This window comes from Chanos chanos, chromosome 15 (assembly GCF_902362185.1).
Source record: "Chanos chanos chromosome 15, fChaCha1.1, whole genome shotgun sequence".
In the NCBI taxonomy this organism is placed as follows: domain Eukaryota; kingdom Metazoa; phylum Chordata; class Actinopteri; order Gonorynchiformes; family Chanidae; genus Chanos; species Chanos chanos.
Window position 1 is genome coordinate 5485670 of NC_044509.1, and position 14191 is coordinate 5499860.

General features: G+C 41.8%; 3 protein-coding genes across 3 annotated transcripts in view; 1 reads left to right on the plus strand and 2 right to left on the minus strand.

The window, feature by feature from the left end:
- specc1 (sperm antigen with calponin homology and coiled-coil domains 1) overlaps positions 1-8989 on the minus strand; it is an 85259-nt gene extending 76270 nt beyond the window's left edge. The window contains exon 1 of the mRNA XM_030792756.1: positions 8963-8989. The gene's annotated coding sequence lies outside the window, so the exon portion shown is untranslated. The remainder of the gene's footprint in view (positions 1-8962) is intronic.
- Positions 8990-9663: 674 nt separating this feature from the next.
- On the plus strand, positions 9664-11804 carry timm22 (translocase of inner mitochondrial membrane 22 homolog (yeast)). Its single transcript, XM_030792837.1, has 4 exons — positions 9664-9922; positions 10283-10479; positions 10967-11039; positions 11170-11804. The coding sequence occupies exons 1-4, from the start codon at positions 9664-9666 to the stop codon at positions 11244-11246; spliced, it is 606 nt and encodes a 201-aa protein (XP_030648697.1). The 3' UTR covers positions 11247-11804.
- Positions 11805-12589: 785 nt separating this feature from the next.
- Positions 12590-13111, minus strand: nanos2 (nanos homolog 2). Its single transcript, XM_030792958.1, has one exon. The coding sequence runs from the start codon at positions 13109-13111 to the stop codon at positions 12590-12592; it is 522 nt and encodes a 173-aa protein (XP_030648818.1).
- Positions 13112-14191: the final 1080 nt, after the last annotated feature.

A 14191-nucleotide genomic window follows, 5' to 3' on the forward strand; every position in this document is an offset into this window, starting at 1 on the left:
CCAGCATCATAAAGTGAAACAGGAAGTCTTCAGCCCCCGCCCTGCCTCCTCTCCTGTGGTGACGGACAGATATCCCATGATTCTGTGTGGGATCTGAAAGCACAGGAAGTGACTGCAGGCTCATCTATAAACACCCAGGGACATTTGAGGAACTGTAGGCACTAAGAAGTAAAGATGCATGAGTGAGATGCCTTCCGACGGACAATGCTGCATGTTTAGCCTTTCGACACAGTTCTTACATGAAGTTTAAGGGAACTCTGAGTCATCAGTGGAAATAGAGGGTTTGGATAGCAAAGAGTTACAGTAAAACACAGAGATTTACAAAGTCATGAACTTATGACCGTAATAAGCTAATGAGCTACAACAGGCACACGAGGCTCAGTCTTCCAGTCAATATCATTCAGATTCTGTTAACCTCAACAGTTCAAATATCAAAGGAAAATACACATTAATTGACTGATATTCAGCTGCACATGATGATAACAGCATAAGACAACATGGGGATGACAGTCACTCCAGGTTAGGTTTAGAAACCAGGTTAGAACACGCCAAGGGCAAGCAAATACCTCTTCCTCACCACAGAGCGTGAAATCAAACATCTCTCATTTCTATTGTGATCTCAGAGAGCATTCACATGGCACAGACGATGAGATCGATATCAAACCAAATGGTTTAAGGGCATCTGCCTTTCTTCATTCCTAGCCTGAGGGTCAAAATTAGATCAACGGTTAGAAAGAAGGAAGCTATCAGAAGCAATACTTTACTTCCATAAGTGTATATTGTTTATATTATGCACACATTACTTGTATAGCCTATTCATTAGCTATTTTGTGAGCTGGAGAGAGGAATTAGGAAGTAGTTTGTATTTAAGTTATGGAGAGACAGTGTTCCTGTTACTACTGCATCCAGCTTTCCCAAAGTCAGACACTTAAGATGCAGCTTAGATACAGAGTATGAAATGGACTCAGGATGAAAGCACTTTATCAGCACTTTTATGATCAAAAAGAGATAGCGTGTGAAAAATGAAAGAGGGAGCTATAGGAGGAGGGAGGAAAAAAAGGCGAGTGAAGTCGAGTTTCTGCGTTGGTCAAAAACTCCTCGGTCCACATCGTGCAGGATTGCTTCCATAACCGCATTGCCGCAGAGAACACACACATACTGCGAGAACTGACACCTTTCTTGATCCTCACTGTTCATTACTGTACCGTACTCTGTAAGGGTCTCCAAACTGCGCCTGGATGAAAGAGTTCAAACTCATGTTTAATTCATTGGGTATTTCATCGTTCTCCTAGAAACTACTGTCCCTGAGGGGCAGAGCTTCCTGTTTATGCGCTGTCAAAGCTCTGAGAGTGTAAACTCCCCCAAAAAAAACCCATGGCCTGGAATCAGAACTCTGCAGCCTGCGCCAGCTCTGTGACCTCATTCAGCCTATAGGCTACGAGAAAGACGCATCTGAGAACGTACAGGTTGCCATGGTGACTGTGACACAAAGTGATGTTGCCATGGTTAATATTAGCTCAGCACTATTCACAGTGCAGCAGATTCACTCATAGCCTAACTATTTGAAAACACGCTCCTTCTCTTTCTCTTTGACGTTGTTCCTTGACCAGCCGAGCTAGTTAGGCATAGGCAGCTCAGAGGGTGTGTTTTGACAACTGTATAATTCTAGTTATTATCAGCAGTTTGGTATGACAGATATTAGGATGTAAATGGGTGTTGGCCTCTTTCGAACAGGTGGAGGGTGACAATGCCAGCGTTCCTCGTGCGCCATGAATAAAGTCGTGCTACACCCGCACACGAATTGAACTTGTTTTCCCTGTTCATCCTGAAAGGACTGTGACACTGTGTTTGCCCTGGATCAACATCAAACAATGTCACTGTATAACACACTCTGTGTTCTATTATTTTATTCCATTCTCGTGTTTGATTTGTGCTGGATGGCGCTGTTGTGGCACTCGAATTTCCCTCGGAATTGATAAAGTCGTTCGTATTCGTATGATTAATCGATACCATTCAATAATTTGTCTGTTTGAGAAACTGTCTCTTCTGGTATGTCAACAACTCCCAATGAAAAAATGCTCTGACAATGCTAGAAAATTCTCCGTGAGCGCCTCTGAAGAGCTGAAGACAGGGATGTCTCTGGACCTACCTCAGAGGGCTTGCTGTTTTTGTTTAAATGACTGTGGTATTTGTCATTGAGTTAGGCTTACATTTCTTTGTCATTTCATAAGACCGTTGTAATCCATTGTAAAAGAAAATAGGTCTGATTCCATGTGAGCATCTGTTTACTTAATTTGAACCGCCCCGATCTTTTTGTCACACTGCATTTGAAATCCATCTGCCTGCATCACAAACCCCTTTTCCCATGAGTTTATTTCAAGATCAAAAGATGAAGAAGGTCAGTTTCAGACAGCTTTCACGGTTGAACAGATCACAGATAGGACATTTTTCTTTAACACAGACAGTAGCCTACAACCCCTGAGGTCGCTCAACCCTCCCCCCCACTCCCACCACCCCAATCCCAAAAATCCAACAATAAACAAACATAAAAAACACAATACTATTTATTCTACCATTTGCCATTCTACCATTTCTTATTTGGCGATCTATCCTGCTCCTCTGCGTGTGCACTCATTTCAGTTCATTCAGTATTGAGTCTACTGACTGGGATTCCGCGTCTGGGACTAACTAACGTGTTGATCTTCAGCGTTCCACAGTCAGACAGCCTGACAGTGATTTGCAAAGTCGGAATGCGGTCCATTTCCTCTGTGCATTCCAGCGCCTGAACCCAGGACCTGCCAAAACTCCAGACACTGCACCAGAGTTCTGCCTGCACACCGCCGGATGCCTCTTTATCAGGACCGTTCATCTAAGTCATCTCTTTCAAACATGCCTCACCAGGCTATGTCAAAGTAAGACCCACAGCCAAAGACATACCACAGAGCACAGTCTCAAGATTACCCTACACTCCCTGTATAAAAAAACGTGTTGGCTTGGTGCTCAGAAGCATTGACAACCACTTGCATTGACCGTATGGTTTTTGTGAGTTTGATAAATAGATACAGCAGAAGCACAATGTCTTGTTTTTCATCAACATGTATTTGGGGTGTCAATCTGAAGATGGATAATCCTAAAACACTGGCACGGAAACAGAACGGGGAGAACAATCAATTATGTCAAAAACAGCAAAGCCACAACTTCATCTACCTCAGCTAATGGTCTCTCAATATCCACAGCAAAGCCAAAAAACACGTTATAATAGAGTTTCATTACAGGCAAATAGACACAGCACCATAACTTAGATTGCAGATCAGACTTAAACTACCAGGTGCATTAAAAGGTATACGTGTGCAAGAAAACATCTTTAAGTCTCTTGCTGTGATGTAGGTGATGCGTGACTTTATTTCGTCGAAACAAACGTCAGAATTAAAATGAGGAATTGAAAATACTTAAAAAAAAAACAACAAAAAAACCCCTTACTTTCAGTAGCCGTGGGGCTCCAGAGGAAAACCATTCACAATATTCCAGAGTAAAACCACAGCGGAGGGACAGCGCTAGAGCAGCAGAGAGAGATCCCAGGTCGGTCTGAAGGTACATGCTTTCCACGCCGTCCTACTTTGGACTACGACGATGCCAAACTGGAGCACGTCCCCTCTGCCGGCAGCCCTTATCTCTGTAATTAGTGCCTGCGTCCGGGTAAAAGACCAGCCTATCTCTCTACGGATCCATCCTGGGCACTGATAAATGCCCCCAGTGCCCTTTCTGAAGGCCAGACAGGCACTGGGACAGAGAGGGATAGAGGGATAAGGAAAAGAGGCTAACTGCAATCTCCAGAAGATCTCCATAAGGAGAAAGTATCTTTCTCCTTATGGAGAACTTTTTCGTGCCTGTAAATTAGAGGTCGTTTTAAGGGGAAAAAAAGCTGCTGGAATTTGCCGTGTATCCCTGTTACGCGGTATGATTAAACCGTCATGAGGGAAAAAAAAAAAAAAATCTTTGATTGAATTCAACTGAAAATATTTGTGCAGCCTTGTCCTGTTCCTGGAATAGGTGAAGCCAGCTGAACTGAATACGGCCCACAGAGAGGCTGAGTGATTGATTCATATTTTGGGACAAAGTAGGCCAATGATGAGGAGAAGTAAATCCCGTCCTGACAGTGTGGAAAACCCATCTTGAATGGCTTCCACAACTTTCGAGCGCTACTGTGTCAATCTGCGTGAAATCAAAGAGGCCCCTCGCACTGTCAAGTCTGTGGCAACACTGAGATGCAGATAACAGGCATCAGGTGACAAGCGACAGCCTCCTGTGGTTTCCCTGACAACAGAAATTCACCTCAGCCCTCTACAATGTCTCTAAGGCCCACGAGTTCAACCGCACTGCATGCTTGAACTAAAACAGAATCCCTCTAAACAACAGCACTGTAAACCACAACACTGCGTTTCCCAATCTCGCTCTCCACTGCATCTACCAAACCAGCTGAGAATCTAGATCTATTAACTCCTGGAGTACTCTGTAATAAGCATGCATGTGTGGTTTGACTGTCATGTTGTATTATGTGTTCCAACGTGTAATTACACGCACTATGAACATACTGAGCATAAAGTGTGAGAATTTACAACATCACAGGGGTTTCATACGCTCCTGTGCAATGCTTACGCAAACACAAGGTTAGTACTATCTGTATAGACTGCATGCCTTCTTCTTGTGTGCCTATGTGTTAAAGCATTTCATAAGGGGAAGCTGATTTTGCAGCATACATGTGAGAGCTGTTTTTATCTTGCCCAGGCATCTGAAGGCATGCTGTCAGAACTGATCAACAGCCTGGACACTGTTTATCAGTCAGTCTCTGAACTGAATGTGACATTATCACCTGTGTAACAGCACCACAGTAAACTGTATTAAAGAGGAAAATTCATTCCATTTAGATACTCCACCACATGCAACACAAAGCAGTTAAATTAATACTAATTGCTGAAATGGGTATGCTGTCTGAAAACAAACAAGCAGGTCGTAGCCCAGCATACAGAAGCCACATCAAGCAGAAGCCCATTAACATAGCCGCTACACTATTGGTGGTGTTATTTCAATAGGACCTGCCACTGGTACTGCTCTGAATCATGTGGGCTAGAGTACACTGTGTGACTGTAGTAAGAGAGTGTGGTGTTGCTAGGGGAGCATCCAATGTGTGTGGTGGTTAGAACACTACAGTGCCTTCTCTCTCTCTCTCTCTCTCTCTCTCTCTCTCATTCAACATGCTGAGACTAAGAGAGGTGACTCAACACCCATACACACAATAATAAACACACACACACACATTTGTAGAGACTAATTTTCATGTGTTCCCACTGACACATGCGCACAAATTCACATGAACACAAGCACTCGATTACACGAAGCATGAACCAACGTAAAATAAACAGCCTCCATGACTAAGATCAAACTGGCCATGAAAAATACACACACACAAACATACGTGAGAACTACAGAGGGGTCTATCTGAACAAATGTAGGCAAAAAAAAGGTAATCAAGGGTCTCTAACACGAAGCGCTTTTTATCATCTCAAGACACAGAACTGTGTAAAGATTATTTATACAATATTGCAATTAAAATAATGTTTACATTCCTTATCAAAAGACACAGATATGTATATATAGGCTATATATATGTGTGTATGTGTGTGTGTATGTATACATACACACACACACACACACATATACATATTATATATATATACATATATATATATATATATCAGATATCATTCACATACTATTGTGTAAAATGGCAAATGTGTCTGAGATTCAGAGAAGAATGACATTTGGCTAAACTAACACAATCCTTTGGACATAGAACCGTCAATTCTACATGCCGCTAATCAACCCCACTCGGATCCCCAAACAGGACATCTCCTGGGTTAAAGCAAACTCTGGAATCCTTTAACACACAAAATATGTAGTGACGCACACACGGATACACCTGCATTAGTCTGACTGTAACAGATATATATCAGTTAGTTAGACTCTCCAGACCTGTGAGAATGCTCCTTATTGGCCCCCCAAACACACACACACACACACACACACACCCACATGCACGCACACACACACACGCACATACACACACGTATACACGTACACATCGTGGCAACCAATGGGAATTGGCCTCCCCTACCTCTCTCTCACAGCTGGACCTGCCCCTCCTTTCCAGGGGCCAAAGACTATTTATAGTCACCCTGCTCCCCTTGAGTGTGTGTGTGTGTGTGTGTGTGTGTGTGTGCGCGCGCGTATGTCCTGTTTCTGTAATGAGCTCAGTAGAGCAAAGAGGACAATGTGATTAGGAAGCAGTTTCAGTGTAGAAGCATGTTCTGGGAAGCAGAAAGGATTGGTTCAGCCCTGCATGACTACAAACCACATTATTTATCTGTCTAGGCAAGATGGCACGAGACACAGAGATGCAAACTCAACTGTTCCACACACTGCAGGTTTACTGATAAACTGATGTCAAGAATGACACGCGTTGGTTCCTTTCACTGGACCTGAAAGTATACCTTACACATCACTGATGAACAAGTTGTACAAGTCTGTTCAGAATGAAATAGATGACCAGATACTCATGACAGACTTGATTGGTTTTGGGCTGAATGGCCTCCACTGTGTTGTAATGACATCATTAGCCAGGAGATACAGCTAAGAAAGGGCCAAGGAGCCAACAGCATACACGTGCATTAACAGTGACTTTAAAAACATCAAGAGAGGCAATACTGGGTCAATTTACAAAAGCCTCCCTCACTATTACAGAGGAGACAAACTTCCTTTGGTTTACAGTCACGGGGCTGAGAAACTATAAACCTCTGAATGCGTAAACCACAAAAACTAGGAGGAAAACTGAAAAATAAGGAATAGTAGAGTGTAGCTGAAACAGTCTACGTTAAACAGTCTCTTTATAGACTGGCGGTTTTGCTTCAGTCTGGTGGCTGGCTTTACTTGTATAGGGAGCTAAGCTAGGTCTACATCTAGGACAGTGTGTTCTGTACTGAGAAGTTGGCCATGGATGCCAGAGACTGCCTTCGTGCTATTTCCATTTCTTGGATGACTTGTCCTGAGAAAAGCAAGGGTGTCATTTCCTGCAAATAGCTTTCACATAACTGGGAAAGAAGTTTTATTTTGGCCGTTGATTCAGTCTTTGTAGTCTGCAAGAAAGAAAGAAAAATAAATGAAAAAAAAAAAACCCAAAAAAGGGAAGTCTGAATATGGGAAATGAGATTTTGTTTTCCACTGGATTTCCCCCAAGGTAAACTGTGTGTAGTCTGTAGATAGGAATGCGACCTGTATTTTATGATGCTTTCTGATCAACTAACCATTTAATGACATCATACCTGTCTGCTCAAACAGTTCCCTTAAGAACACGGACCTGCAATGGAGCTCAATTTTATGACACGTGACGCAAACATTTAAAAAATATCACTCAGATTTGGCACAGTCAACTGTCTAGCTCCAGAAAGAATTTCCTTTGAAGATGGATTTTATGCTTAAAGTTAGGAGCTCCAGTCTTCCGTTTTGATATATGAGGTATTAAAACGATTAGAAACGTGCTCTTTGAGCTAATCAAAAAATCCAGGCAAAATCTGACAGCTCCGTGCAAACCTACGCCATTAAGACGCACACAACTACCAGACAGTAAACAGCCCTTTGTAACTCTGCTAATGATTTTAAATAGGCCGTGCCAGGCTGTTTAAATACTTTAAACACTACCCGCACTGTTTATAAGTGTGTATATGGGAAAAGTCCAGTCATGATCATATTTCATTGGAGGAGCGGAAGCCCTGTCACAACGTGTGTCTGCCTTAATGAACCACTTAGGGATCCATTATAGAAATAAACGGTAACTTTTCACAGGTGACTGCGGTAAAAAAATAACAAAAAACTGACTGCACAGGTTTCACTACAGCTACACATCCCGGGGACGTAACGGTACAGTAATTTAAAAAAATAAAAAAGAATGATGTGTTCCACAACGCGGTGGAAAGGAGCGGCGAATTTCCCTGATCGGGTAGCTTAACACTACAAAAAAAAACTCCAATCACTCAAAGTTATACAACAGTACGGTATAAACAGCAGTATTTACAACACTGTAAACTGCGCAATGGCGAAACCTATATGGTTAAGTTATGAGGTGAATTTTGTTAAATACGGTACAACTATCTCTGGCATTCAAATTCGTAATAACAGTCAGATGACCACGTTTCTGTTGACTTAAGAACTGTAACTACCAGTATTAATAATCATATAGTAACTGGTTAAACTCGGTTCGTGGTCAACAGTTGGATATGCTCACGTTTTGCAGTATAACATCAATAAAAGCATTACCCTTTACCATTATTAATACGTTGCCTCTGAAATACCCAATACGGTTTCAGCTACTGATCCAGTAGTTACAACCTCGCATTAGAAAGATCCTGACTTACTCTGGACTCTGTTTGAAGATCCAATTAAAATAAATTATAATGACAAATCATCAGAAAGAAGCTATACACCACACCAAAGAAATCATGCCATACTGGGTATTTTCACATCTGTAAATGACAAATATCTGCTCTCACGGCAACGTTTACTGCAGTATTTTCTCAGGGTCGATAAGCACTACAGTAAAAAAGAGGGGGAAACAAACTATGTCTCAGTCAAGACGGGCAAAGACGGGATCATCTCTTCCATGCAGTGGGCATAACATAACAGTTCAAAGCCTATCTTGTATTCGCCAGTATCAAACGTCCGTTGAGAAAAGTGCGCTGAACTACGGACAACAACTGGTCCACGTTACATTTTTGCTCGGCGAAGAGCTAATATGAATTAAATGTCATCGTCAACTCCGACTAAATCCGGTTGTGACCCTACTGTTTACACTGATCTGAGAGCTCAAAAGATAGCTTACAAATGTACAAAAAATATTCGTGTCATTGCTCACCTGTTCTCGACCGTTGGCGTGTTGTTGCTGGGGATGCTCGAGCGCGAATCTAAAGTCACCCGCCAGGTGGAGCGCGCATGCATGGTGCAATGCTCCAGGTGGCTATTGGGATGTGTAGTCCTCAACTTTTCATGCATTCAGAAATAGACACATTTAGGCTATATTTAGTTCATTTTCATAGTTCTGTTTGCATTTAAATGGTTCATTTAACGATAATTTTACATTTTTCATTTCTCTTGTATGAATGCGTGAATGAGACAAAAAAATTAAAATAACTAGAAGAGAGAAATCAGGAATTAAATACATTAAGTATATATTTCACAATTAAAGGGCACCTATAAATAATAATATAATTTGGAACAAAATGTGTCAAGAAGGATATATTGACAGGAAACCCTGTTAATTAATTTTAAATCGTAAAGTTGATCTGGAGAAGGTCAGTTACGTCTTCTTTAAACCATAATGTCGAATCTGCGAGAATGACTGCAGACCTGACCTGCTGCACTTAGTTAAAGCTATTTTAAGCCTTAAAAAGAAAACAATATTTATATAAGCCAAATAATTCATGTAAGATGAACTTTCGGATAGGTTTCAGATTTAGCTTTTTATTTTGCTGTGTGGAATTCGCTGGGCTTTAGCGAATCTAGGGTTCGTTTATTTTTCATTAATTTACTCACTGAAAGGGACAGTGAACAACCATCATGGCTGCGTCCGTTGGAGGGAGCGATGCCTCGAGTTCGGGAAGCACGAGCCCTGCTTCGGTGGGTTCAGGGAGCGAAAATACAACATTACAGTACAGTCTCATCCTGGATCACCTGATTGGCGACAAGAGACAAATTAAAGACCTAAATCCAAGCATAATGGGTGGTTTGCCAACCCCACAAAAATCGGACGAGCAGAAGATGATAGAGCGAGGAATGGAAAGCTGCGCGTTTAAAGCAGTTCTGGCTTGTGTAGGAGGTAACAAACCAGCGTCTGACATCAATTTAGTACTGTTTTTCTGCATGCATAGCGATATCTGTAGCTTAAATGTTGTTTATTTACTCGTTCAACGATTACCCTCACCTACAACGGTTAAAATGACCCCAAGTCATCCTTCAGCACTTAAGATTAGAGGTACAGTCAGGGGTATGCGTTCTGCAATAAATGTAAATAGGATCCTGCAAAATGATGTCAGTGGATAGAAACAAAAGAAGAGTCATAGATATGTTATGTAGACAGGGAGGTACTCGTGGGCGTTGGTCTACCAGGGATTCACGGTTGAGCTATAGGTTATTATGATTTGTTGTTGTCACAATGTGGTGTGGTTTTCTTCCATAGGGTTTGTGCTGGGAGGAGCATTTGGTGTGTTTACAGCAGGCATTGACACCAATGTGGGCTTTGACCCTAAAGATCCACTGAGAACGCCTACAGCAAGAGAAGTCCTGAAAGACATGGGCCAGAGGGGAATGTCTTATGCCAAAAACTTTGCCATAGTGGGCGCTATGTTTTCCTGTACCGAGTGCATCATTGAGTCGGTACGTCTCCCGTTCACATTCAAACTGACACACAAACACACATTCCAATGTAAATTATCTTTGAGTATGTGTTGAATAAGTCAGAAATATAATATCGATTCTTAATTCCAACTCAGTTTCAAAAGACAACCACACTATAGGATATCTTCCTTCATAAGATAATGCTCATTTTGTTTTTTCAAGATGGATATCAAATTGTGTCACACTTTTTGTATTGTTATTGTATTGCCTTTGTTTTGTATTGTTATTGTATTGCCCTCATAAATAAGTTTGATTCTGAACAACAATTTGATTTTTAATGTCATTAAACACCTCAACTATAAATTAATATCAAATCAACCACTTGACCTTACAATATCTTGCCAAAAAACATGCTGAACTTTTTTTTTTTTAACTATTATTTTAAATATTTCCAGGAGACTATCCTAGTAGTTACCTCTTTTTACGTTATTTGATGTTACATCATTCTCACACCTCCCCCCCACAGCACCGTGGTAAATCAGATTGGAAAAACGCTGTCTACAGTGGCTGTGTTACTGGGGGAGCAATCGGATTCAGAGGTAAATTTTATTTGCTTTTGCTCTCTGCCTAAGCCATATGCACTAATGTACTTCAGTTGAAACACATATTGCTGAGTGCCTACATGTCTCTGCTGTAAGACTCATCGTCATGACTCTCTTTGTCTGTCAGCTGGACTAAAGGCAGGAGTCCTGGGCTGTGGAGGGTTCGCCGCTTTCTCGGCTGCCATAGAGTACTACTTACGATGAGCCTTCAAAACTCTCATTTCTGTGTGAAGGACTGATTCCTCTAAACATCATCAGGACCCAGAATGCTCTTCAGGCACAGGGTTTGTTTAAGGATGTTGCCTGTCTAAAAACGCAGGGGCATTCTCATTTGGACCCTTAACCGAGATTCTAACGGACTAAAGGGGCCCAGCTGTGCGGTAACGGCCAAGTATCCCTCTGTCAAAACGGTCGTTATGGATGAATGGTCCTCCTCTTTTAAATGACCTTCTGTATGTGCGGTCTTTGCCTGTATGGTTTAAGTTAATTTCAGCATTTTGAGAAAACCATCGTTTTGTTTTTCTGTTTGAGTAAATTCTCATCGTACTCGTCTTTTCACAATATTTTGACGGGTGGGGAATGACGCCAAACTTGTGTAAAAAAAGATACTATTTAAGACTTGAAAGGATGAGGGGACAAGTAGAGACGTCTACTTATTAATTGCCTATGAAAGCGCACGAGCCGCGTGATTTGTACTTTATGTCACCCATCCCCGGTTCTTTGAATGAATTGAATCTCACGTGTTTCCTGTAGAAGCACTTGTAATCTACGTTGTAAAAATTGCAATTAAACCTTGAGTCTAAGTCGACCTCACCTTTGCTATGATGTTTTTTTTTTTTTTTTTTTTTCCCCAGAGATACATATACTGTATAGTCTTGCATGACAGTGGCACTGCAGTTGTCTGCATGGAAATGTATCGAAAATCCCATTTGCGTCTTCGAATCGTTAAATTCAGGCATTGCCTTCAGGCATTGGCTGGTTTGCATGCTAACACCATGTATACACTTCAGTTGTACATGAATAACGCTCTTTTTTAAATTGCTGTAAAGGGGTACAGAAAACAAGCCATGCTAAAAACCTATGTGGAAGGGATTATTTTACTTCTTTATTTGACTCTTTGCTCTTCTTAATTTTTTGGTGTTAGATTACCTTAAAGAACTGCTATGTCAGTAGCAACTGTAAAATCTTGAATTGTAGTTTAGCGCTTTAAAAAAATGAGCTTCACATATAACTACAAGACTCCATGTAGTCGTCGTGAGAAGATTCAGTTAAAGGAAAAATTCAACACAAAATCAAACAATTAAGAAGTAAGACTAAGTTTTATTTTTGTCAGTAATAATAGGTTTATCAGGCACACAACGGGCAACTTGTGGCTTAGCCATTTAAACATTTGTCAACGAATGATGAACCATGCAGCCACAAAAAAATTTCGGTCACTGTCAGTTAGCAAGAGATAAGGAATACCTTGCTATAAGCAACTACATTACATGAACATCACATCATAAGAAAGTTCCGAAATATTTACATTTTGGGAAAAGTATTTCTGTTTACCAAAAGCTGGTCTCGAGTCCGTTTAGCTTTGGGCAATAGTGACGTGTGTGTGCGTTGTCACCGGTCGCTGAGCAGGTGGGACAAACGTAGTTTCGTAGGACTGGACAGATGACTTTTCCATCTTTAGATTTCAGCTTGTGGCTTGTGTAAATCTCCACTGTCTCTCCATTTTGTCTGCAAAATCCACAACCGTAACGGGGGGTCTTGTTGTGGTTCCCCTCGCGGCTGGTGGCGGACCTGCTGCTCTCGCTCCGGGTGCTGATGGACTCCAGCGAACGTGCATCGAAGGTCTGCAAGTTTGATGCAGACATGGATTCACTCCGAAAGCGCCTGTGGTTTTGAGGCGAACGGTCAGGCAATGCACGCCCCTCACAGACTGATTCATCCCCTCTGTCCGGCAGTCGACGTTGTGCAAAGAACTGCTGCACCATCATCCCAAGGTTCATATAGTCATGCCATATGTCGAAGCGGTCGTTAGAGACAGCGGCACCGTTATCGCTCTCACAATACCGTTTCATTTTGTCAGTGTTATTTTGGTCTTGGCTCTCGATTCATGGTCCCTGGTATTTATAAAGGACAACAAACTGTAAAGCTGAAACAGTGTATAAAATTTCTGTCTGAAAATGCCTGATTGTCGCCTGTTTGGCGAGTCTGCAACGTCGCGAAAGAGTTCTGTAACGCCATGTGTCTGTCGAGGTTCGGGGAGGCGAGAGTGGAGAACAAACAATACTACACAGTGCATGAGGAGTTTTGACCACGGAGACATTCTTTGTTCTTTTTACGACTATATACTAATGTGCCACATATGCTTTAACGGCTATGTGCTGTTTTCTTTATGCCATATGTGTTAAACATAGAAATAAGTACCACCGCTTGTTTCACACCAGCGCCTTAACTCCATGGACAGTTATGTTTTGTTATGACGTTTGTCTCTAATGTACAGCCGCAAAAGGAGCACACGTTCTCACATTGCAAGCAAAGCATTCATGGACCTGTGGAATCAGCCCGTTTTGCATTGCTACGGGTATGAAATGAAATAAGTTCGAAATATACGAACTGTGGAGCCTCCTTTGTTTTGATGTTAGATTACGCTGGCAAGACGCGCCAATTTAGCTGTCTGACGCGCCTGAGCTGAAACATTGTTGCAAATCTCTGCTTCTTGGCATGCTGTCTTGAACGAGTGTGTCTTAATAGTCACCTGTTTTAAATCACCCCCTTTTAAAAAAAAAATCTCCGTCTATATGTGTGTGTGCGTGGGGGTTTTTTTCTTGTGTGTGTGTGTCAGAAAAAAACGGACTATCATCAGGCATGCGCTGTCAGATTGGTACATTTGTTTCGCCTTTCCTGAATATCACCCAACACTGTGTTGGCATTTTCTGTGGAGGTAATTAAGGAGTGGAGTCATTTAAAGTACGAAAGCCACTTAGTTTACAATAGAGAGAGTTCGTTAATCGAACTTACTTTGACTGACAAAACCACTTTTCTCCTGAAGTAATATTAAAAAGCTGGGGGCCAGAGTAGCGCAACAGTAAACGCACCGCCTAGACTAGCGCTGCGCACTTGCTGACTGGTTTGATTGACTGTCCCTCTGGGCAGGC